Below are 25,477 nucleotides of genomic sequence, written 5' to 3'. Positions count from 1 at the left end.
CCCTTATTAATCATCGGGCGCATCAATGTAAACCTGTTCAAAGCGGGTTCAAAGTGCATTCTAAAAACACGTTCAAAATGCGTTCAAAAATACAATTTCAGTAAGAATTTTGCGAATGGCTGTATGTATTTATTGTCTCTTATGGCGCCACGCCTCAATTTCAGCATATCAAGTGTGAACTTTAATGATTTGCCGTCGAGGTTTCCGTTCACAGGACGCGCAAATGTTGGTGTTTTCACGTTGTTATTCTGCAGAGGATAAATAAGAAATGTACAAAATTCTAAAACGCACGTGCTAAGATATTGTTTCACCCATTGGATCTTTAATTTGGCCAACTTCTCATCGTCGTCTTGGTTTGCTTAAGGTCCCTTTGCCTACATCACTTGAAACTGATTAAATTTAATCAATCGGTGAAGACAAACCCATGCGAAGACAGTTAAAAAATAGAATGTACTTCAGCAAAGAAATGAGGTTCTAGTGATAAGAGAAATAGAGAGTGTCATGCACGAAAAACGGGGCTTTTATGAGCGTCGAATTTTCATTCGTTAATTGTGGAGAAAGTTAAGTGTAAAAATTTTCCTCTCCTAGCCGTAAAATCCATTGCCTCATAGAGACCTACTCTTTACCTCGAATTGTTTTGAGAGGGAACAAGGTTCTTAGCTTCCACCCACCCACACCTACAAAAAGCGTAGATTTCGGACCGCAATAACTGATCTCAGGCGTCACGACAAAAACTGAAAATCGCAACACCATCGCCCTCGTAAAGGTAAGCATTTGTACAAAGTATTCCAAACTTTGCTAATATTTTTTCTATAATACAAAATAGGTATCATGGCTTCCATACTCTGTTATATAACGCTTTTGTTGTTCACTGTTGCCTTAAGTGAGGAGTGTCCGTGTCTACCCCCACCACTACCGGAAGACTGGGAGGGAGACGTTTATGAGTACTGGAACAAGTTTCGTTTATGCGCCGCAGACTACAGTGAGATTCTACTTTGAAATCATTTAGTTTCAATCAAAATCATTCACTCGGTCAGTTTGGCATTAATCTGATCTCCATTTCGCAGAGGAGGAGCATGCTCCAAAAAAATAAAAAAAGAATTTTGTCGCAGCCATTAAAAAAGCTTTTGTAAATTTTAAAGAGTAACCTGGCAATTCGCGTACGCACCATTTTACAACTTTCTTAGTGGTCTGTCCACTTCCTTGCGGCATAAAAACTCCCTTTACTCTCCCATTGTTTGCATTTTAATTCGAGCCACATAAACAACCCATGCTACCGACAATCACTAATGGTCAACTGTTTGTAGAACACTACTTTCCCGTGTTGTTTTGTGCGCTCAAAGTCTTCGCTCCTCGCGCATCACCACGACGCACCACGTGGCTGCGATTTTGAAAAGTCACTTTCTGTACAACATTTTTATTGCGGTACTTTTAATTTCTTTTCAACAGCTATCAAAGCCAAAATTTTGAAGAGGTCCCAACCAAAGATATCCGATGAAGACGACCCTCTGTCGGTTGGCACAGTGGTCTACATAATTAAAGTTTTGAGAACCTTTAAAGGAACGTTTGATGAAAAAGAAATTGTTGAACTCAAAACCCCAACCGATGGAATTGAAGATTTCTGTAAGGTGAAGCTTAACGTCAAAGAAACTTATCTCCTGACGGGTAAAAAAGGCGAAGGTCAGCTGGAAATCTGGCAGTGTGACTGGCACGAGCTTTGGAAAGATGATACGAGGAAAAAAATCCGCGAAGCCCAGAAGAAATGTTGATTATTGTTATTTTAAGTTAAGTTCGCTCGATCGGTTGCAGGCGAATAGTGGAAGATATTCAATTTAAGCAAGTTCAATAGCTCTTGACCTGGTTTTTTTTAACCATTTATTTTATCAGATGGTGGGAATAAAGCGTGCATAACTCGTAAAGGCTCGTCATCGTTTCTTGGGTTGGAATGGGGGAGGGGGCGAGGGTAGGGGGGAGGGGGTGAGGTTAAGGGAGAGGGGGTAAGTGTAAGGGTAAGGGGGCAGAGAGATTATCTTATGCGAAAAATGACGTCATCCTGAATGTAAAAGAGTTTGACGCTTTTCATTGGGTAATCTATCTGCCTGTGAAACCAACTGGTGGAAATGTTTTAAGGTCACCTATTCTAAATTTATCGTCTCTTTCGGCACCACATAACGCACATAACACAAGATAAGCGTAGGAAACCACGACGCGAAGCGGAGTGGTTTCCAGCTTATCGAGTGTTCTCCCAACCTCCCAAGTGTTTACATCAGGCTATGTAAATACGGAAACCATTTTACATTTCTTTTATAAAATAACTAATGAAAGAGGAACGAAAACCGTGTTTACATACGCTCATGTAAAATGGTTTTATGGCCAATCAGAGCGCGCGTACTATTTGAATTATTTTATAAAATGTAATTCAGTCAAGTTGTTAGCAAATAAACGGCCACAATTGTTGCCAAGTTATGGCAAAAGCTATTTCCAGCAAACAAGAATAAGCCTGTGAGTTTAGACGAGCGAGAAACATAAAAACCATTTATATCTTCAAATAATAACGTGGTCGTCACAATAACCAGGTTTATCAAGGTGGTGGTTTCACTTTTGACGAAGGGTTTTCTTTTTACTATTCACTCCCCCTCCCACCCCCCTCAGTCATTGTTGCTGATTGAACTGGGAGACTCAATTAACATGAGAGGAGAGCTTTGGACATAAGATGCTTGGTAACGTCTCGGAAACGTTTTAGGAACTTACTTGCAATTATTTGGTTGCTTGTAAATCCCCAAGAAGCAGTTTTTTTGCTCTTCGGAGATACAGTTTTAACTTAATGAAAAATTAGCTTTTCTCGTGTGTATGATGTTTCCAATGATTTATGTTTTAAGTTTTGTGTTTTAAAGAAACTTTTTCTGACGATTTTTACGCTTTTTATTGGGCAATTTATCTGCACGTCAACACAGCTTGCGGTAATATTTCAAAACCGCCCTTTCAAATTCAAGTTAGTAATTATTAAATTAAAATTTGGTTTTACATTTTAGACTTGCAGACTTGCCTGTGATAAAGTTTTTGCGAAAAAAAGCAAGGAAGGACCTTAGGCAGGCAGGCAGAACGGTAGTGCTGAGGAAAATGTCCATTAAAAAAAATTAATTTATATCTTAAGTTAACATTTTGCGAATGGCTGAATGTATCTATCGTCTCTTGCGGCATCCCTCTCAACTTCAGCATAACGCATGTGAGTTCGTTGAGTTCTTTAAAACTTTAAATAGCTTGCCGTCGAGGTTTTCGTTCTCAGACTGTAATTTTTGCTGATTTTGCCGGGAACGGTTAAGAAATGTACAAAGTCTTAAAACGCACGCGCTAATTGCTGTTCTATTCATTAGCTCTTGGCCGCGTCCTCATTTCTTTCGCAGTTTTCATTTGCTTGAGGTCCTTATTGTCTTAACTGCTTGGAACTGATTAAATTTAATCAAACAGTGAAGATAAACCCATGCAAAGACAATTAAAAGTAGAATGCACCTTAGGAGAAAAATGAGGTTACACTAATAAGAGAAACAGAAAGAGGTCACGGAAAAAGGGCCATAGATTTCAAAATGACAATTTCTAAGGAAGATGATCCCTTATGGACGTGGTGCCTTCAGTGGGAGGAATGAGAAATGGCAACTGCAAAATATGAATGAGTCTTATGCTAGAAAAAAAAAACAACAATTATTTAAAAGATATTATTTTCTATTAAAAACAGTAATTGAAAAAGTAAGCGTATAATTGAAAGCCAATAGGGAGCCGCATATTCCACAGAATTTCATCAGGTCTACTGTGACCTGGTTTTATTACCGCATCTGACATACGCCTTCGCCATCAGTTGAGTCAGGCCGCCAGATCGATCAGAACACATCAGGTAGGTTCACCTTAAAAACAAACTTAGGTTTGAGTTTGATTCATTCTAATTTGGTCTAAAAAGGAAAATTAGATAACCTGCATATCTATTCTCTTTTGTTCTGGTTTACAATGAATATGAAAGCGATCTTCGCAGTAGTGAACACTACTGAGACAACAAGGCAACTGGGTGTTGGTAGAGCACTGTACCGGTATCGCAGAGGTTATGGGTTCAAATCCCGTACAGGCCTGAATTTTTTTCAGGTCTAATTTTGATTACTTTCGTTGTCGTAAGCATTCAACTCATCGAGTATTTCTATGTACAATACAAACTCGAATCATTATCTTTCCATTAGTCAGAATTTTGTACAAAGCTTAACTTGAACTGTATTCTGTAGTCTGCAGCGCATAATCGTTGTTTGTTCCAGTACTCATAAGCATTTCCTTTCCAGTCTGATGGTGGTACCGGCTCAGCGCAAGAGCACCCTTCACTTAAGGCCACAGCGCACAACAACAGCGTCATGTAACAGAGTATGGAAGCCATGATAACAGTCTTGTATTACAGAAGAAAATATTATCAATTCTTTCAGCTCTTCTTATAATATTATTTACAATATTTATAACATTAGTTGTTTAATTTTTTTCTTTTATAAACTAAGGAAATGGATCTTGTCTCTCTGGTTATATCCGACTTGGATATCACTTCGTGTAAAACGTTTTGCCCAGATGAATGACCCACGAATTATCACAGTTACTATAGGACAGCGTGAATTTCAAAGGAAAGACTTTTTTTTTAGATATGGCGGCCACGACAACAAACTACATCAGTGGAGGTCCAAATTTGTTTTTCATATAATGTTTATTCTAGAGTACAATCTATATAAATATTCCAGCACCTTGATGTTTGGAGGCAAAATTTAGGACGGCCTTGGCCTTAAATTGAAAGAGTATAAAAATGGTAAATTCTAAGTTAAGGAATGAATCAGAGAAAGACGATTCTTCGTCTTGTCACGAGTGTCCGCTTTGTGCTGGAAACAAAATGTTACATTTTTATTACAGAACTTGATACAATTTCTATTTCAGCACAGGAATGTTTCCGATCCCTTCAAGTTTTACCGTTTTTGAACGTCAAAATTACTTCATCGACCTGAGGGATGATTTTGAGATTACAGTTCAATTTAAGCAATGTGCGAAAGTCTGACTCGTGTAAAGATAATGAGTCGACGTCGTATCTTAACCCTTAAACTCCCATGAGTGACCAAGACAGAATATCAATACAATATTAACCAGATAAGTGATGAGAATAAAGAAAAATATCAACTTGGTGATAATTAGTTGATCCAATACTCAGTTCTCAAAACTAACTTTATAAGAATTGTATGGTTGATAGTAAGGAGAATTACAAATTTAGTCTGGGAGTTAAAGGGTTAAAAATAAATACATGGTGAGTTGAACGCTTGCAAATATTCTCAAAATTAACGACAAAGACAATGCAGAATAGTCAACGTGTTTCATCACTTTTAACCCTTTAACTTCCAAGATCTTATTTGTAATTCTCCTTACTGTCTACCATACAACTCTTATGATGTCAATTTGGAGAATTTGGTATTGGATCAACTAACAATCCCCGCATTGATATTTTTCTTTATTCTCATCAATTCTATGCTTGATACTGTATTAATATTGTAAGGAGAAATGATCTCTTGGTCAATCGTAGGAGATAAAAGGTTGAATTATTGACCTTTTTTCAAATAGTAATGGAACGCATCACTTCGGATGCTAAGCACTGACGCCAATTTCAAATCACCAGCCCAGCGTTGCATGGACGGAGTTACCGTAGACAAATCAGATTCTTCTCAAGCGCTTACTAATCTGTTTTTAAGAGTCTGTAGTCTCTTCTAATCTATTGTGCACATAACTTTACCACCAAGAAAGTGACATTAGATTTTGAATCCTGATTAAGATTACTGAGATTACTGTTTTCCCTTAAAATCTAACGATTTTTCGGTTTTGGTCTTTTTCGTTGTTGTTGTTGTTGTTTTTCTATCAATTTTTGATTTTATGAGAGATCTTAGCGGCCTCACTCTCCAGATCGAATGGGATTGTTATCTTCAGAATTCTAGCGTTTTTCTCTAGCGACATATTGATCTGATTTTCGCAAGGGACCTTGAGCCCATTATTTTCTCTTAGTTTTTACGAGTGGAAATTTCGGCCAATTTTTCGGTTTTTAACAGGCCCCAAATGTGCGGGCAAATAACAAGTAACGTTTGAAGTCGGCCGTTATGCCGATGTAAAGAAAATACAAAGGTTAGGATTGTACCAAAAACATTGTTGTTCAAAGATAACTATTCCGCTAACCTGGTATCCTTCCGAAAGTTTTCCTGTTTTTGATAGCCTCTTCACTCGACCAATCAAAGCAAAACAAAAGAGAATAAATATGCAGGTTATCTAATTTTCTGTTTTGGATCAAATGAGATCATAACAACGTAAAGCTAAGCTTGTTTCAAGGTCAACTTACCTGATCTGTTCTGGTGAATTTGGCGGTCTGACCCAACTCATCAACGAGGTGCAGTAATAAAACCAAGTCACAGTAGGCCTGATAAAATGTGCTGGAATATGCAGCTCCCTATTGGCTGTCGATATTGTGTTTACTTTTTTAATTACCGTTTTTTTAAGAAAATAACATCCTTTTTTCTTTCCGGCATGAGACCAATTTATGATCATATCTGTTCAGTTACCGCTCCCCATAACTCCAACATGAAGGCAAATATTGTAAAATTTATTACACTCATTTCATATATTGTAACCTCGCTTTTGAGGAGGAGATCGTCGCACTTTTAAGATTTCCCTTATGAAAGTTAAAGCCCCCTTTTTTTTTCTCTATGAAATCTCTCGGTTTCTCTTATGGAGCCCCATTTTTCTGCTTAGGTGCAATCTACTTTTAATTGTCTTCGTATGGGTTTCTCTTCACTGATTGATTAAATTTGACCAGTTTCAAATAATGTAGACATAACCATGTGCGCATCGACGTTTTCGTTCGCCGCGAAAATTCCATCTGAGGAGGTCGAAGATGTGAATTTTAAATCAAATTCAACTAAACCTAAATTTAATAAGTGTCAATTTGCAAACGGCGATTTTAAGACGACACCACCAGCTGTGTTAACGTACAAATGAATTGCCGACGAAAAAGTGTAAAAACCTTTTGAAAAAGTTTCGTTAGAGCATAAAACTTAAGATACAAATCAATGGAATTATAATACACGCGAGGAAGGCTTAAATCTAAATACGTTAAAAATAAACTTCAGATGAGAACAGAATGCCTGACTGAGAATTTACAAGCAACCAAATAGTTTCCAGAAAGTTCCAAAACGTTGCCGAGACGTTGCCTTGCAACTCATTCCTAGAGGTTTCTTTTTTTATGATAATTCAGTCTTCAATTCAATCGGCATCAATTGAGGAGGGTACCGGAAAGATGAGAGAGGTTTTTGAGTGATTTGTGTACTTTTTTTCGCATATCAGATACTGATATTTCCTCAATTATAGAACACCACTGAAGCTCATAGTTATGGTGTAAAAATAGTGTCAAAAAAAAAACCAAAAAAACAAAACCAAAAAACTCTCAGTGAAAAGAAAAACGCTACGTTGATAAACAAGGTTGCCATATCAACATTGTTACCTTCATGTGAGAAGATGTAAATGATTTATTCACTGCGCAAGGTGAGGATATCATGTTTAGATACAGGTCAGAGAAATTCTGGCTTTTCGTGAAAATCAGTATTAGTAATAATACAAATTAAGGAAAGGTAAAGAATGTATCGTGATTTTTTTACTGGCGACGGAAGAATTATGGTATCGACACTTCGAGAGTTTGAAATTACTCAAATCATGGTAGCTTCCTCCTTACCTAATGTATTTTTTAAAAAAAAGATGTCTCTCGGAGTTCTATGAAAGTCTCCCTCTTCGCTTTTAATGAACCAAATTTAAGGAAAAATTCTCAGTCGCTCAAGAAGTTTCAAACCTGAGACAGCCCTTGTCAACACGAGGTCGAAAACTCTTATCAAAATTTTGATTTACTGTTGTCTCAATCCTGCGGCAAATTTTACAAAATTTACTATTAGACTTCTTAGCATTGAAAATCGCTTGGCGCTTCACCGTTGAAGAGTATCCACGAGTTTAAAAAGAAAAATGCTTAAACGTAGATGTTGCACTTAGGCAATAGGTAATTGTTAAATAGACTTTTGATTGATAAACACAATTTTCAAAGAACTGCATGCTGTAAAATAATGAGCTCAACCTGTAAATAGGTCGCGTTTTGGTACAGCTATTCAGAGATGATAACTGTAAAGGAATATACTATAACGACAACACAGGTGTCGTGAAAAAAGTTAATATCTCAGTGCTGAGATATTACATAATTGTTTGACTTCAGACGTTCGCTATACCTGTGTTCATAGTTAAAATGGGGAATTTATCGCGATAGAAGTAGTTGGGAACGTGAAAGAGAAGGGAAAAAGTTGCAAAAGGACTTAGCCGCTATTTGTTCGAACCGTTTGAGAAAACGGAAGTTCATGACAGGCAGGAGCTTTTAAATTAAGGTAAGAATATCAGTGCGTCTTACGTACATCTGATAATACCACTATTTATCCCTGAGGATTAATACAACGAGAACGAACGACAAATGACGTATCCAGCGCAGGTAAAGATGTACACTGTGAAGAATCTTTGTTTCCACTCAAATTCTTAAACATAGATTACCAGATCTGTATTCAGTGTTCTAGACGTACAGGAAAAAAAATCGTATCTCACAGGAGGAGTACCAGCGAGTCGCGAATGGTTTCAGTTCTGCATTTCGTCGAAGAATAGAGTGGCACGAGACCCCTTATTAATCATCGGGCGCATCAATGTAAACCTGTTCAAAGCGGGTTCAAAGTGCATTCTAAAAACACGTTCAAAATGCGTTCAAAAATACAATTTCAGTAAGAATTTTGCGAATGGCTGTATGTATTTATTGTCTCTTATGGCGCCACGCCTCAATTTCAGCATATCAAGTGTGAACTTTAATGATTTGCCGTCGAGGTTTCCGTTCACAGGACGCGCAAATGTTGGTGTTTTCACGTTGTTATTCTGCAGAGGATAAATAAGAAATGTACAAAATTCTAAAACGCACGTGCTAAGATATTGTTTCACCCATTGGATCTTTAATTTGGCCAACTTCTCATCGTCGTCTTGGTTTGCTTAAGGTCCCTTTGCCTACATCACTTGAAACTGATTAAATTTAATCAATCGGTGAAGACAAACCCATGCGAAGACAGTTAAAAAATAGAATGTACTTCAGCAAAGAAATGAGGTTCTAGTGATAAGAGAAATAGAGAGTGTCATGCACGAAAAACGGGGCTTTTATGAGCGTCGAATTTTCATTCGTTAATTGTGGAGAAAGTTAAGTGTAAAAATTTTCCTCTCCTAGCCGTAAAATCCATTGCCTCATAGAGACCTACTCTTTACCTCGAATTGTTTTGAGAGGGAACAAGGTTCTTAGCTTCCACCCACCCACACCTACAAAAAGCGTAGATTTCGGACCGCAATAACTGATCTCAGGCGTCACGACAAAAACTGAAAATCGCAACACCATCGCCCTCGTAAAGGTAAGCATTTGTACAAAGTATTCCAAACTTTGCTAATATTTTTTCTATAATACAAAATAGGTATCATGGCTTCCATACTCTGTTATATAACGCTTTTGTTGTTCACTGTTGCCTTAAGTGAGGAGTGTCCGTGTCTACCCCCACCACTACCGGAAGACTGGGAGGGAGACGTTTATGAGTACTGGAACAAGTTTCGTTTATGCGCCGCAGACTACAGTGAGATTCTACTTTGAAATCATTTAGTTTCAATCAAAATCATTCACTCGGTCAGTTTGGCATTAATCTGATCTCCATTTCGCAGAGGAGGAGCATGCTCCAAAAAAATAAAAAAAGAATTTTGTCGCAGCCATTAAAAAAGCTTTTGTAAATTTTAAAGAGTAACCTGGCAATTCGCGTACGCACCATTTTACAACTTTCTTAGTGGTCTGTCCACTTCCTTGCGGCATAAAAACTCCCTTTACTCTCCCATTGTTTGCATTTTAATTCGAGCCACATAAACAACCCATGCTACCGACAATCACTAATGGTCAACTGTTTGTAGAACACTACTTTCCCGTGTTGTTTTGTGCGCTCAAAGTCTTCGCTCCTCGCGCATCACCACGACGCACCACGTGGCTGCGATTTTGAAAAGTCACTTTCTGTACAACATTTTTATTGCGGTACTTTTAATTTCTTTTCAACAGCTATCAAAGCCAAAATTTTGAAGAGGTCCCAACCAAAGATATCCGATGAAGACGACCCTCTGTCGGTTGGCACAGTGGTCTACATAATTAAAGTTTTGAGAACCTTTAAAGGAACGTTTGATGAAAAAGAAATTGTTGAACTCAAAACCCCAACCGATGGAATTGAAGATTTCTGTAAGGTGAAGCTTAACGTCAAAGAAACTTATCTCCTGACGGGTAAAAAAGGCGAAGGTCAGCTGGAAATCTGGCAGTGTGACTGGCACGAGCTTTGGAAAGATGATACGAGGAAAAAAATCCGCGAAGCCCAGAAGAAATGTTGATTATTGTTATTTTAAGTTAAGTTCGCTCGATCGGTTGCAGGCGAATAGTGGAAGATATTCAATTTAAGCAAGTTCAATAGCTCTTGACCTGGTTTTTTTTAACCATTTATTTTATCAGATGGTGGGAATAAAGCGTGCATAACTCGTAAAGGCTCGTCATCGTTTCTTGGGTTGGAATGGGGGAGGGGGCGAGGGTAGGGGGGAGGGGGTGAGGTTAAGGGAGAGGGGGTAAGTGTAAGGGTAAGGGGGCAGAGAGATTATCTTATGCGAAAAATGACGTCATCCTGAATGTAAAAGAGTTTGACGCTTTTCATTGGGTAATCTATCTGCCTGTGAAACCAACTGGTGGAAATGTTTTAAGGTCACCTATTCTAAATTTATCGTCTCTTTCGGCACCACATAACGCACATAACACAAGATAAGCGTAGGAAACCACGACGCGAAGCGGAGTGGTTTCCAGCTTATCGAGTGTTCTCCCAACCTCCCAAGTGTTTACATCAGGCTATGTAAATACGGAAACCATTTTACATTTCTTTTATAAAATAACTAATGAAAGAGGAACGAAAACCGTGTTTACATACGCTCATGTAAAATGGTTTTATGGCCAATCAGAGCGCGCGTACTATTTGAATTATTTTATAAAATGTAATTCAGTCAAGTTGTTAGCAAATAAACGGCCACAATTGTTGCCAAGTTATGGCAAAAGCTATTTCCAGCAAACAAGAATAAGCCTGTGAGTTTAGACGAGCGAGAAACATAAAAACCATTTATATCTTCAAATAATAACGTGGTCGTCACAATAACCAGGTTTATCAAGGTGGTGGTTTCACTTTTGACGAAGGGTTTTCTTTTTACTATTCACTCCCCCTCCCACCCCCCTCAGTCATTGTTGCTGATTGAACTGGGAGACTCAATTAACATGAGAGGAGAGCTTTGGACATAAGATGCTTGGTAACGTCTCGGAAACGTTTTAGGAACTTACTTGCAATTATTTGGTTGCTTGTAAATCCCCAAGAAGCAGTTTTTTTGCTCTTCGGAGATACAGTTTTAACTTAATGAAAAATTAGCTTTTCTCGTGTGTATGATGTTTCCAATGATTTATGTTTTAAGTTTTGTGTTTTAAAGAAACTTTTTCTGACGATTTTTACGCTTTTTATTGGGCAATTTATCTGCACGTCAACACAGCTTGCGGTAATATTTCAAAACCGCCCTTTCAAATTCAAGTTAGTAATTATTAAATTAAAATTTGGTTTTACATTTTAGACTTGCAGACTTGCCTGTGATAAAGTTTTTGCGAAAAAAAGCAAGGAAGGACCTTAGGCAGGCAGGCAGAACGGTAGTGCTGAGGAAAATGTCCATTAAAAAAAATTAATTTATATCTTAAGTTAACATTTTGCGAATGGCTGAATGTATCTATCGTCTCTTGCGGCATCCCTCTCAACTTCAGCATAACGCATGTGAGTTCGTTGAGTTCTTTAAAACTTTAAATAGCTTGCCGTCGAGGTTTTCGTTCTCAGACTGTAATTTTTGCTGATTTTGCCGGGAACGGTTAAGAAATGTACAAAGTCTTAAAACGCACGCGCTAATTGCTGTTCTATTCATTAGCTCTTGGCCGCGTCCTCATTTCTTTCGCAGTTTTCATTTGCTTGAGGTCCTTATTGTCTTAACTGCTTGGAACTGATTAAATTTAATCAAACAGTGAAGATAAACCCATGCAAAGACAATTAAAAGTAGAATGCACCTTAGGAGAAAAATGAGGTTACACTAATAAGAGAAACAGAAAGAGGTCACGGAAAAAGGGCCATAGATTTCAAAATGACAATTTCTAAGGAAGATGATCCCTTATGGACGTGGTGCCTTCAGTGGGAGGAATGAGAAATGGCAACTGCAAAATATGAATGAGTCTTATGCTAGAAAAAAAAACAACAATTATTTAAAAGATATTATTTTCTATTAAAAACAGTAATTGAAAAAGTAAGCGTATAATTGAAAGCCAATAGGGAGCCGCATATTCCACAGAATTTCATCAGGTCTACTGTGACCTGGTTTTATTACCGCATCTGACATACGCCTTCGCCATCAGTTGAGTCAGGCCGCCAGATCGATCAGAACACATCAGGTAGGTTCACCTTAAAAACAAACTTAGGTTTGAGTTTGATTCATTCTAATTTGGTCTAAAAAGGAAAATTAGATAACCTGCATATCTATTCTCTTTTGTTCTGGTTTACAATGAATATGAAAGCGATCTTCGCAGTAGTGAACACTACTGAGACAACAAGGCAACTGGGTGTTGGTAGAGCACTGTACCGGTATCGCAGAGGTTATGGGTTCAAATCCCGTACAGGCCTGAATTTTTTTCAGGTCTAATTTTGATTACTTTCGTTGTCGTAAGCATTCAACTCATCGAGTATTTCTATGTACAATACAAACTCGAATCATTATCTTTCCATTAGTCAGAATTTTGTACAAAGCTTAACTTGAACTGTATTCTAAAAATCAGTGAAATTTGAGGGGATCGGACAAAAACTACTGCTCCAACATTCCTGTGCTTAAATAGACATTGTATCAAGTACTACACACCTTAAAAGAGCAACATTGTGATTCCAGCACAAATCGGACACTCGTTACAAGTGAAAGAAATATCTTAAAATTAAAATTTACCATCTTTCTTGTTCTAGTTAAGAGCAAGGTGATCCTTGATTTTTCCTCCGAAAATTCAGATGCTGGAATATTCACATAGATTGTACTCTCGAATAAACACATTATGTAGAACTAATTTGGACTTCCACAGTTCCAAACGACCGTTGTCATGGCTGCCATATTTGAGAAAACAGGCTTTCCTTCAAAGATAGTGCTGTTGTCACAATGATTGTAACAACTCGTGGGTTATTCATTTGAACGCCTTTGTGACTGAAGAAACGTTTGGTTTTGCCGGAACTGTTTCGTCCATTTTATGTCCTAAACGAAACAAAACATCTTAAACGAAGCGGATATCTAAGAGACGAGATCCCTTTTCTTGCTTGGAAAAAAGAAAAAAAAAGAAAAACTAATAATTAGTTTCTTCGCGGGAGTAAAATGATTTTTTTGAGATAAAACGTCGGTAGAATATTGACAAGTCGTTATTTGACAACAAGCTCAGTCAAACAGCAATTAGTAATGTTGTTACTCTTACCACTGTCGTTATAATCATTATTTACGGGAAAAGGAAGAAATTGTTGTTGTTTTTTTTTCCCATAATACGAGGCAGTTATCATGGCTTCCGTAATCTTTTATATGACGCTGTTGTTGTGCGCTGTAGCCTTAAGTGAGGGGTGCTCATGCAAAGTTCCTACGATACCACCAACCGCAGGCTGGAAAGGAAATGTTTTTGGATACTGGAACATGCAACGGTTTTGCGATGCAGACTTTGGTGAGATAATTTTTCAAAATGTTTAGTTCAAATCTACCTCATTGATTTGGTCGGCTTGGCAATACTCTATTTTACTTTTCAACGAGGAGGAGCATGGTCCATAAACCATAAAATCCTTATCGTACCCATTAAAAAAAGGTTTTTTGGACGCAATCATGATGAAACTTATTTAGTAGCCTAACCGCTTATATTTTTATTGTTCTCAAATTTTCATCGCCACCTTAATTTCAAGTTGTTTTCGAAGTCTTCGTTGACTTTGTCAAGCCTTTTATCCCTAAAACAGCTATCAGAGCCAAGGTTTTGAGAGGTTTTCGACCAGAGATTTCTGAAAGTGATGACCCTTGGTCAGTTGGCCCTGCAAGCTACACAGTTAAAGTTTTGAAAACCTTCAAAGGATCATTGCACGAAAACGAAATAACTCGGTTAGAAACTCCAGCCAATGAAGGACTCTGTGGTGTTCACCTTAGCGTTAACGGCGAGTACCTCCTCACCGGTGGAAAAAACTTTGGGCCGTTTGATATCATGTTGTGTGATTGGTTCGAGCCTTGGAGTAAAAAAACGTTCAAACAAATCCGCAAGTTCAGTAAGAAATGTTAGTCATTGTTACTGTTCGTTAAGTTCGCACGATCGGTTGTAAGCGAATACTGGGAGATATTATATTCTAGAATGGTTCATTAGCTCTTTGACGCGGTTTGTAAAACCCTTTATTTTATCGGATGTTGGGAATAAAGAAAGTACAACACTGTAATGACGTCTCCTTAGAAGCGGGGGAATAACCCATGTGAAAACGTGTGGGAACTATCTATGCTTAAAACTACTTTAATTTAATCTACCAGAGAAGACAAACCCACTCAAAGACAACTAAAAGTAGAATGCATCTCTGAAGAAAAATGAGGTTCCACTGATAAGAGAAACAGAAAGATATCACGAAAATAGAGGCCTTTGAAAAACTTTCTAAACAATAATCTCTCCACTAGTAAGACAATAAATTCTCACGGAATTATTATACAACCTCAAAGAATTTGGATCTCTGTACTCATTGATATTTTTCTTTCTCCTTATCGCATTTATATTCTGAAAATGGATTAGTTCCGTGGTTTCTGATTTTGTTGTTGTTGATACTTTGCTTTCTCATTCATTCGTCATGACAGGAAACAATTTTCTTTGGTGTTTATTTAACATTTCAAGACCCATCCTTCATTATCCGTCGCTTCTCCTTTCTCAGACTGTTGTAATTCTTACTCAAACTTTGGATTTTGCTGATATCTCTCGGTATCTCTATTGATAAACCCTAAATTGCATCTTGTTGTGAGATCTAGTGAGTTCCACTTCATGAAGATATCTCCGTCTTGTCAACGACCTTTCTTGGGTCACGTGAGTGTAAAATGGCGGCCTAGAGAGTTGCATTAATTTCATCATAGTTATGTTTTTATCATAACAACTAAATGAAAATCCAGAGAACATTCGAAATTAGTCCAAACGCTCAGACTGAACCACATTCGCCTCAGTTTACTGACCTCTCAAATCATGACTCAGCAGCAGAATCGAAACCAAACGGCGTGATCTCAACACTTGAAAAACCTTATGATGAAATGAAAAACAACACTCAAAACTTTATGAAGATCTCATTGCTTCACTATGATCTTATCCCGATCAAATGAAGGGGATATAAGTATTCACGAAGGTTTAACCCTTAAACCCCCAAGAGTGACTGACATCTAATTTCTTCTTAGCATAATTATTACCCCTGAATCAAATATTAAGGTCAGGAGAATAAAGGTGCTGATCACCCTCCAAAGAAGATCTTGATTGTTAGACAAATTCTCCATGTCGGCATCTTAGGATGTTTAGAGAACTGCTGCAGTATGGAGAATATAATAAGCATACTGATGTTGGGATGTAAAGGGTTAATCCCACCCCACAGGGCGCTCCCTCGGCTGCAGTTTTGATGTTAACGAGTTCGTTTACTTTAGCCGATCGTTTGAAGGTTTTCAAAAAAATTGTGTAGGTCGCAAACCACCAGGGTTATCAATCCTTGGTTGGAACCTCTTAAAAACCTTGGTTTTGATTGTTCTGGTTTACAATGAATATGAAAGCGATCTTCGCAGTAATGAACACTACTAAGACAACAAGGCAACTGGGTGTTGAAAGAGCACTTCACCGGTATCGCAAAGGTTATGGGTTAAAATCCCGTACAGGCATTAATTTTTTTCAGGTCTTATTTTCATTACTTTCTTTGTCGTAAGCGTTCAACCTCGAATCATTATCTTTCCACTGGTCAGAATTTTCCACATAGCTTATATTTAACTGTATTCTAAAAATCAGTGAAATTTGAGGGGATCGGACAAAAACTACTGCTCTGACATTCCTGAGCCAAAATAGAAATTGTATGAAATTCCGTATACCTTAAAAAAGCAAAGCTGGTGATTCCAGCACAAATCAGACACTTGTTCCAAGACGAAGAAATATCTTTCTCCAATGAATTTCCCAGCTTAAAATTGACCATCTTTCTTACTCTAGTCAAGACCAAGGCGGTCTTTAATTTTTTCTCCAAGTAAACTTCAGGTGCTGAAATATTCATGTAGAATGTACTTTGGAATAAACACAATAAGTAGAACTAATTTGGACCTCCACGGATCAGTAAACGACCGTTGTCATGGCTGCCATATCTAAGAAAACCATATGGCTGTTCTTCAAAGTTAGCGTTGTCTTCCCGTGATTGTAACAACTCGTGGGTTATTCATTTTCACGCCTTTGTAACAAAAAAAACGTTTGGTTTTGCTGGAACTGTTTCGTCCATTTCATGCCTTAAACGAAGCAAAAATTTTAAACGTAGTGATATCCAAGAGACAATATCCTTTTTTTGCTTGGAAAAAAGAAAAATAACTAATAATTAGTTTCTTCGCGGGAGTAAAATGATTTGTTTGAGATAAAACGCTGGTAGAATATTGATTCGTTGTTATTTAATAACAAGCTCAGTAAAACAGCAATTAGTAATGTTGTTATTCTTACCACTGTCGTTATAATCATTATTTCTGGGAAAAGGGAGAAAGTGTTAAAGTTTTTTTCTCTAATACAAGGCTGTTATTATGGCTTCCATACTCTGTTATATAGCGCTGTTGTTGTGCGCTGTAACCTTAAGTGAAGGGTGCCAATGCGAACTTCCAACAATACCACCATCTGTAGACTGGACAGGAGATGTTTTTGAATACTGGAACAAGCAACGGTTTTGCAATGCAGACTTCGGTGAGATAAGTTTTTCAAAATGTTTAGTTTTAAATCTACCTCATTGACTCGGTCGGCTTGGCATTACTCTACTCTATATTTCACTGAGGAGGTGCATACTCCAAAAACTATAAAATCTTTATCGCAGACATTAAGAAAAGTTTTTTGGACGCAGTTATGCTGAAACTTACTTAGTAGCCTAACCGCTTATATGTACATTGTTCTCAAATTTTCATCGCCACCTAAATTTCAAGTTGTTTTCGCAGTCTTCGTTGACTTTGTCAAGCCTTGTATTTACTATTAATTTCCTTACAACAGCTATCAAAGTCAGGGTTTTAAAGAAGTTTGAACCAAGGATTCCTGATTATCATGATGACCCTTGGTCAGTTGGCGGTGCGAACTACACAGTCAAAGTTTTGAAAACCTTCAAGGGATCGTTTAGAGAAAACGAAATAATTCGGTTTAAAACTCCACCCCGAGGAATGTGTGATGTTAAGCTTAACGATAAGCGCAAATACGGCGAAACAAAATACTTGCTCACCGGAAGAAGGAGCAACTGGCCGTTAGAAATCATGTCGTGCGCCTGGCATGAGCCGTGGAGTAAAAATACGTTGCAACGAATCCGCAAGATCAGTAACAAATGTTAATCATTGTTATTGTTTGTTAAGTTCGCACGATCGGTTGTAAGCGAATACTAGGAGATATTATATTCTAGAATGGTTCATTAGCTCTTTGACGCGGTTTGTAAAACCCTTTATTTTATCAAATGTTGGGAATAAAGCGAATACAACACTTTTAAGTTTCTTTAGTGTTTCTTAGGGTGTAGCAGAAGAGAAGGGGGGGGGGGGGGGGGTGGTATCCCAAATGAAAACGTGTGTGAACGATCTATGATGATGGCTATACTTCTTAAGACTGCTTAATCAATTAGTGAAGAAAAACCCGTGCAGAGACATTGAAAAGTAGAATGCGCCACGACGGGAAAATGAGGTTCCACCGAGAAGAGGAACAGAGAGATATCACGAAAATAGAGGCCTTTGAAATACTTTCGAAACAAATAATCTCTCCACTATTAAGATCAGACAATAAATTCTTACAGCAGCTACATCACATGCCTTGTTATACAAGCTCAGAGAATTTGGTGACACATCAAATAAGATCCACCCATCGCTGTTTTTCTGTCTCCTCATCGCATTTATAAGCTGAAAATGGATTAGTACCGTGATAACATCTGATTTTTTTGTTGCTGATTCTCTTCCTCTCTCATTCGTTATGAAAGGAAACAATATTCTTTTGTGTGTTTATTTAATACTTTAAGACCCATCCGTCATAATCTGTCGCTTCTCCTTTCTCAGTCGGTTGTCTTGTCTCACTTAAGCTTTGGATTTTACCGATATCTCTCGGTATCTCTGCCGATGAACCCTAAATTGCATCTTGTTGTGAGATCTAGTGAGTTCCACCTCTTGAAGATATCACCGTCCGCGGGGAGGGTTTGGAAGAGGTATTTCGGCCGGCGTTCAAATTTTAACTCAATCACTCTGATCGAGTCAGACAAAAACGTTCATTTTCCTCATTCTTACTCAGTTTTACCCGTTTTTAACTTCATACAGATCTGGATTCTGGAAGATGTACTTGTTTGCAAATTCATTCTGCTTTGTCGTAGCGTCAGTGCCGTAGACAAGAATTGTTTAAATTTTTGAACAAAAAATTTAGCTTGATCAAGTAGTCTGATTACTTTTCTTTTTCTTTCCTACCATATCAAACTCATGGGGTACAAATAGTCTTAACATGAATGTAGTGACCACGCCCACTTCAACACCCCACTCAAATCGAGTGAAATTTTCCAATGTTTTACCATCGTGCGGATTCTCTACGGAAAAAGCACTCAATGTACCTCTGAAATATTAAACTATAATATTGTGGCTTTCTATTTCGCTAATTTTCTAACTTGAAGGTTAAGTTTTTCCCTCGTCATTTTTACCTTTTCTCCGAGCGGTTGCGTGAAATTAACAAGGCGTTTTTGATCAAAACACGACCGAGCGAAGGGTCTCGGGTGATATCTCTTTTACGCAGGCGCAAATTAAAAATGTACCGCCAGAATCAATAAGAGAAACAAATTTCCTTTGTTTTTAAAAGTAAAGTGTCGAACAAAAAGCAGATTTACCTTCGTCAAATGGCGTTTAAAAACAGCTGTATCTTCCTCCTTTTGATTTTTCCTGTTTTGTAAGCGTGAAAGCAGTAGGAGAGGGATCGGGAAACTCAGAAAGCGCTCCGGGAATTAATCTGCCATCGTTTACTTACAAGATAAACAAGTAAGATTTGTGAAGTTCGTTGAAGTATGAAGTCTAAATAAATGCCTTTTTAAAGCTTGTTTGCTGGATTTTTCGTGAACTTCCCTGATTAATTTTTCGTTTCAGCTTACTAGTCTATACTATTTCAAAACAATGTCAAGACGAAGACGGAGAACCATGAGTCGGTCCTTTCAACAATCGTAAACAAAGTGTTTGAGCACTCAGGTATACGAGGTGTAATAATCAATAGCCGCATATCAGAAGTCTTCAGAAAGAAAGTATTCTGTCTTCAGAAAGCTGTCAAGAAAGCTAATAATCGTGGCGGAAGGCAATTAAACGGGCCCTCGATTTAATATCATATCGATCTCAATATCATACAGTTTTGTATCTTTCTTCCGTGGATTCGCCTTTCTAACGAGGGTGTATGTTGAGAATTCATTGCAAAATCACTTTGTTTTTTTAATTTCCCTCTTTGACCTGTCCGCCATTTTGAAAATTCGTAACGGAGAGCATGCGCATTACGTGGGGTAAGTGGTTGCGTACACCTGGAACCGAGAAAAACAAATGTTCGTCGCACTGGGGAAAGAGTTTGATATGTTTCGAAAGCGAAAGAGAAACAAGATTTCTGCTTCCAATTGCCCACTGCTAAAACTGAAATGACGGAGAATCATAATGTTACTTAGACCGTTGATAAATTTGATAACATGCAGCTAAACCGCGTGAACTTATCACTTTCGGCACCCAATTTTCTAATTCAGTGCAACATCTTGTCCCGAATCACTGAACGAACTCTCATTTTACACTTTTTATTTTTTTCACCCTGAAAGACGATAAAGAGCCTTTATGGTGTATACACGCTTTATTCCCAACACATAAAATTGAAGAGTGTATTTCCCATCATTCGCTGACAACCGATCGAGGCAACTTAAATAACAGTAACAACAATCAATATTTCTTCTGCGCGTCGCGGATTTGTTCCTCCATATCACATTTCTATGGCTCATGCCAGTTGCACAGACTGATTCTCAACTGAGAGCCCTCATATCTATCAACCAGGATGTAAGTTTCATGAAGGTTTAAGCCTCTAACCCCTAATTGTGACTGGCATCTAATTTCTCTTTATCATTAAGGTCAGGAGAATTAAGTTGCTGATCACCTACTTAAGGAGATTTGGCTGCCTGGTTTCGCTAGCCACCATGGTTATTCCAGGCAGCCAGTACTCTAATTTTTACTTTTAATATTTTCATTGTTGTAATTTATTTTTGAGCAAGAATGTGTACAAATAAACATTGATTGATTGACATCTTGATTGAAATGTATAAGGAATAGTATGGAGAATATGCATACTGATATTAGGGTGTAAAGTGTTAAACCCACTCCACAGAGCGCTCCATCGGCTGCAGTTTTGATCTTAAAAAGTTCGTTTACTTAAGTCGATCGTTTGAAGGTTTTAAAAATTTGCACCATGCAAGTCACAAACGACCAGGGGGTTATCAATCCTTGGTTGCAACCTGTTTAAAGCCTTGTCGTGTGACTTGCGAGCACGAAGGACGGAAAAAGTAAACGATGATCGCAGTGAAGGAATCGATGTTAAAATAATGCACTCTGATACTCCAATGTTCAATTTTTTTTCTGAGAAACTTTTACGAATGAAATTAAACAAAGCAAAATTATGTGCAAAAATCTAACAGAATACAAATCGCCGTGAGTGAAAAGGATGCGAAAACAATTAGAAAAATGTGCGTGCAAAAACACAAATATGTAATTAGGAACGTAAAAGGGAAGATACACTTAGTGGGAATGCCGCAGTAACAAGGACCTTAGGCAGGCAGGACAGTAGTGCTAAGATGCCCATTAAAAAATAATTTATATTTAAATTAGCATTTTACGAATGGCTGGATGCAATTATCGTCTCTTGCGGCACCCCTCTCAACTTCAGCATAACACATGTGAGTACGCTGAGGTTTTAAAAAATTTAAATAGCTTGCCGTCGAGGTTTCCGTTCTCAGACCATGTAATTTTTGCTGATTTTGCTGGGGACGGTTAAGAAATGTACAGTCTTGAAACGTTCGCGCTAATTGTTGTTCTACACATTAATGTTATTACCATTGCGACTTCGTGATCGGAATATGTAAATGATTTATCATTTTCCAACGGAATTCATTTATCAAAAGAACTATTTCTCACTTCGTACATAGAAACATCCGTCACAACGGCTTGGGAATTTGTTCAAGATAAACTTATTCTCAGTGTATTGTAATTCGGTAGAATCAGCTGAGGCGCCCGTTTGTAACCAGTTGTCCCGTTCTGAACGCAAACCCAAGCACGAATGCTTATTTCATAGCTTTCGTCATCGGTGAACATGCTGTTCTCAAAAACTGGATTATTCATCTCGCTATTTATACGAAAATTAATAAGTGCTACTTGCCTATTTTAATGGTGTTATGTTACAGTATGATTACCAGTCACGAGTACGTCTTGCTCTGACTCGTATGCAAATTTTTTATGAGAAACCGGATTCGCTTTTTGTTTCAATATTTGTCGAATCACCGATCAATGTTTACCAAATTGCTCGAAAAAATGGAACGGAAAAATTAACTGCAGTATACATGTAGTTCAAGTTGTTTCAGACTCGCCGGCGCGTGGAATGAAACTGTTTACATTTCGGTGCGTAAACACTGAAGCGAGCGCCGATTGCAATGAATAAACAGAACACCATTCACATTCTTAAAAAGTTTATTTCCTTCTGATCCTCACCGAAGATGATCGAGGTAGGTTTGAAGTTTAAAAAAAAATTATCACCTGCGATGCAAACATCAAACTGTTTACATTCCGCGACGTGAACACTTAGGGATCGCAGTGCATACATTGAGAAGCATATTAGTAAGTATTTGTTTCGTTACTCGCTCAATGAAACTCGTGTTTCGATACTTTGAGTAACTGAAATTTTCCTTCCCAGCTGATTCATCAACAACTCAAATCAAGCAAATCTACTGCTATTGCTCGTTATCCAAAAAATTGGCGAAGCGACACGACATGCGTGAGTGTAACATGATAGCTTTTTCCATTAGGTAACTTTTCCGTTGTCCACTCGCCGCTTTTTCAAACCAAGAAGTCCTTTGTTTCATACAACAATGAAATACAAAGGAAACTTATAGCACTGAATAACAAAGGCACATGAATCACGCATTTTTTTCGACCGTGCGCGCAAAAAAATCGTACATACGCGTCTGACTACCTTGCGTCGGAGCGCATGAAATTCGTCTGCGCAGTTAACTTATACGCGAGCGGTACTGTAAGCGTAAACAGCTGTATCTAGGTAAGATTTAAGCTTAAGGTGAGTCATGTATGGCAAAAGTTTCTTTTTTTTCTGTTTTTTTTTCTTTAATTCGTGATAAAACACTAAACGAAGTTTTGGATAAAAGAGGACCAGACGAAGACTAAATTGCACTCGTGCAGGTCTTTGAAGAATTATTCTTTGTGCCTCTCTCTTTTAATTTCCCAAATAATCGCTCGGAACACCCATCATCAAATACTGTTGGCTGCATTCTTCCTTTCCCACGCTTTATTCTCTCTGTTTTCTACTTTTCTTTGTGTTATCAAAAGATATTACGATAAGAAAATCAATTGAAATATTGACTGAAATTTCGTAGAGCCACGTTCTGCACTTGTGCTCCTTTGATACGATTCAATGTAAACATCATCGGTCAACGTCCTCGTTGTACTCCAGCGATTTCGTGTTGGTGCCCAGATGGCAGCATTGATCCTGAAATGGTACTTGAATTGCTATTCGAGTACGGTGAACGTGATTCGAGCTCGGTTGCCCAGATACCAAGTGTGGTCCAAAAAAACGACAATTAAAAAAGTAAATGTATCATTGACAGCCAGTGGGGAGCCGCATATTCCAGAAAATTTCTTGAGGCCTACTGTGACTTGATTTTATTACTACACGTTATACGCCCTCGCCATCAGTCAGGAATCAGGCCGCCAGATCGATCAGAACACATCAGGTAGGTTCACCTTGAAAACAAACTTAGCTTTGAGTTTCATTGATTCTTATTTGATCTAAAAAGGAAATGATTAGATAATCTGCATACCGTATTTCTTCACCTATAAGCCGAGCGATTTTTTCAGTATTTGACACAAAAGTTTGGGAGATTTTTTCACAAGAAATAGGGTTCGACTTATAACTGAGGGTTTGGGATTCGAAAACAAACACAAATATAGTGTTAATGCCAAATAACCGTAAATTCCGTGACTGCAGCGCTCTTTCCGTGGCATGCTTTAAAATTGTCATGACAACAACGTATTTCCGACCACCAATCAGATTCTTTGCTTCCCGCTGAAATTCGATCTCACACAACTCGGCAAAAACTCCTATCATTTCACATTACAATTGAAATTTTTGGTTTCTCTGCTGTCAAAACCGAAAGAGATACTCGATTGAAACGTTTGTCAGGTTATAGTAACTGAGAGTATTGTTGTGTTTCTGCAGTCGCGCAGTAGTATTTACATCTTCACTGATTCGCTTTTTTTTCTTTTGTGTTTATTCTCATCCGTAAGCTTGTGTGTTCATTGAACAATTTCCCAATTTTTTCCGCGAGGTTCGCTCACTCAAATGGCCGGTTACAATCGAGAATTTCGCTCTCGGCTTATAGCCAATGGTTTTGCTTTTTCTTTTGGACAACACGAGTCTGTTGGAACGTCTCTAACTTTTAGGGTCTCGGTTTATAGGTGAAGAAATACGGTATCTATTCTCTTTTGCTCTGATTTAAAATGAATCGCGATAAAAAGCGATCTTCGCAGTAATGAGCACTACTAAGACAACAAGGCAACTGGGTATTGAAAGAGCACTGCACCGGTATCACAAAGGTTATGGGTTCAAATCCAGTACAGGCCTGAATTTTTTTCAGGTCTTATTTCCGTTACTTTCTTCGTCGTAAGCGTTCAACTTATCGAGTATTTCTTTGTAAAATACAACCTCGACTGATCATCTTAGCACTAGTCATAATTTTACACATAGGTTTAGCTTGACTGTATTTTAAAAATTAATGAAAACTGAGATGATCGGACAAAAAGTACTGCTCTAACACTCCTGTGCCAAAATAGTAATTGTATTAAGTTATGTATACCTTAAAAAAAGCAACATTGTGATTACAGCACAAATCAGACACTTGTTACAAGACGAAGAAGTATCATGAAATTAAAATTTACCATCTGTCTTATTCTAGTTAAGAGGAAGGTGATCCTTAGTTTTTCCTCCAAAAATTCAGATGCTGGAATATTCACATAGATTGTACACTCGAATAAACACATTATGTAGAGCTAATTTGGACCTCCACAGATCTAAACGACTGTTGCAATGGCTACTATACCTGAGGAAACAGGCTTTCCTTCAAAGTTAGCGCTGTCTTACAATGATTGATACAACTCGTGGGTTATTCATTTGAACGCCTTTGTGATTGAAGAAACGTTTGGTTTTGCCGGAACTGTTTCGTCCATTTCATGTCCTAATCGAAGCAAAACATCTCAAACAAAGTGACAACCAAGAGACGAGATCCCTTTTCTTGCTTGGAAAAAAGAAAAAAAAAACAAACAAACTTATAATTAGTTTCTTCGCGTAAAATGATTTGTTTGAGATAAAACGCCGAAGAATATTGACTAGTCGTTATTTAATAACAAGTTCAGTCAAACAGCAATTAGTAACGTTGTTATTCTTACCACTGTCAGTATAATCATTATTTATGGGAAAAGTGAGAAATTGTTAATATTTTTTTTCTATAATACAAGGCAGTTATCATGGCTTCCATACTCTGTTATATGACGCTGTTGTTGTGCGCTGTAACCTTAAGTGAAGGGTGCTCATGCGCAGTTCCTACGATACCACCATCCGTAGACTGGACAGGAGATGATTTTGAATACTGGAACAAGCAACGGTTTTGCGATGCAGACTTCGGTGAGATAATTTTTTTCGAAATGTTTAGTTCAAATCTTTCTTATTGACTCGGTCGGCTTGGCAATACTCTACTTTACATTTCACCGA

At 37.8% G+C, this 25,477-nt stretch overlaps 2 protein-coding genes across 2 annotated transcripts; both read left to right on the top strand.

The window, feature by feature from the left end:
- Positions 1–831: 831 nt before the first annotated feature.
- On the top strand, positions 832–1,769 carry LOC136278237 (metalloproteinase inhibitor 3-like). Its single transcript, XM_066161727.1, has 2 exons — positions 832–982; positions 1,450–1,769. Exons 1-2 carry the CDS (start codon positions 832–834, stop codon positions 1,767–1,769), a joined length of 471 nt encoding a protein of 156 aa, XP_066017824.1.
- A 7,805-nt stretch (positions 1,770–9,574) lies between these two features.
- Positions 9,575–10,512, top strand: LOC131774098 (metalloproteinase inhibitor 3-like). The gene is made up of 2 exons (XM_059090114.1): positions 9,575–9,725; positions 10,193–10,512. Exons 1-2 carry the CDS (start codon positions 9,575–9,577, stop codon positions 10,510–10,512), a joined length of 471 nt encoding a protein of 156 aa, XP_058946097.1.
- The last annotated feature ends 14,965 nt before the right edge of the window (positions 10,513–25,477 follow it).

This window comes from Pocillopora verrucosa, chromosome 14 (genome assembly GCF_036669915.1).
Source record: "Pocillopora verrucosa isolate sample1 chromosome 14, ASM3666991v2, whole genome shotgun sequence".
In the NCBI taxonomy this organism is placed as follows: Eukaryota; Metazoa; Cnidaria; class Anthozoa; order Scleractinia; family Pocilloporidae; genus Pocillopora; species Pocillopora verrucosa.
The sequence above is the reverse complement of the archived record's forward strand: the minus strand, read 5'-3'. Positions and strand labels throughout refer to the sequence as shown.

Excerpts from the sequence above, each read along its gene's own strand:
- LOC131774098 (XM_059090114.1), top strand. The coding sequence starts at position 9,575 with ATGGCTTCCATACTCTGTTATATAACGCTTTTGTTGTTCACTGTTGCC. Across the intron at positions 9,726-10,192 it reads TTTATGCGCCGCAGACTACA|CTATCAAAGCCAAAATTTTG; the intron begins GTGAGATTCTAC and ends TCTTTTCAACAG.
- LOC136278237 (XM_066161727.1), top strand. The coding sequence starts at position 832 with ATGGCTTCCATACTCTGTTATATAACGCTTTTGTTGTTCACTGTTGCC. Across the intron at positions 983-1,449 it reads TTTATGCGCCGCAGACTACA|CTATCAAAGCCAAAATTTTG; the intron begins GTGAGATTCTAC and ends TCTTTTCAACAG.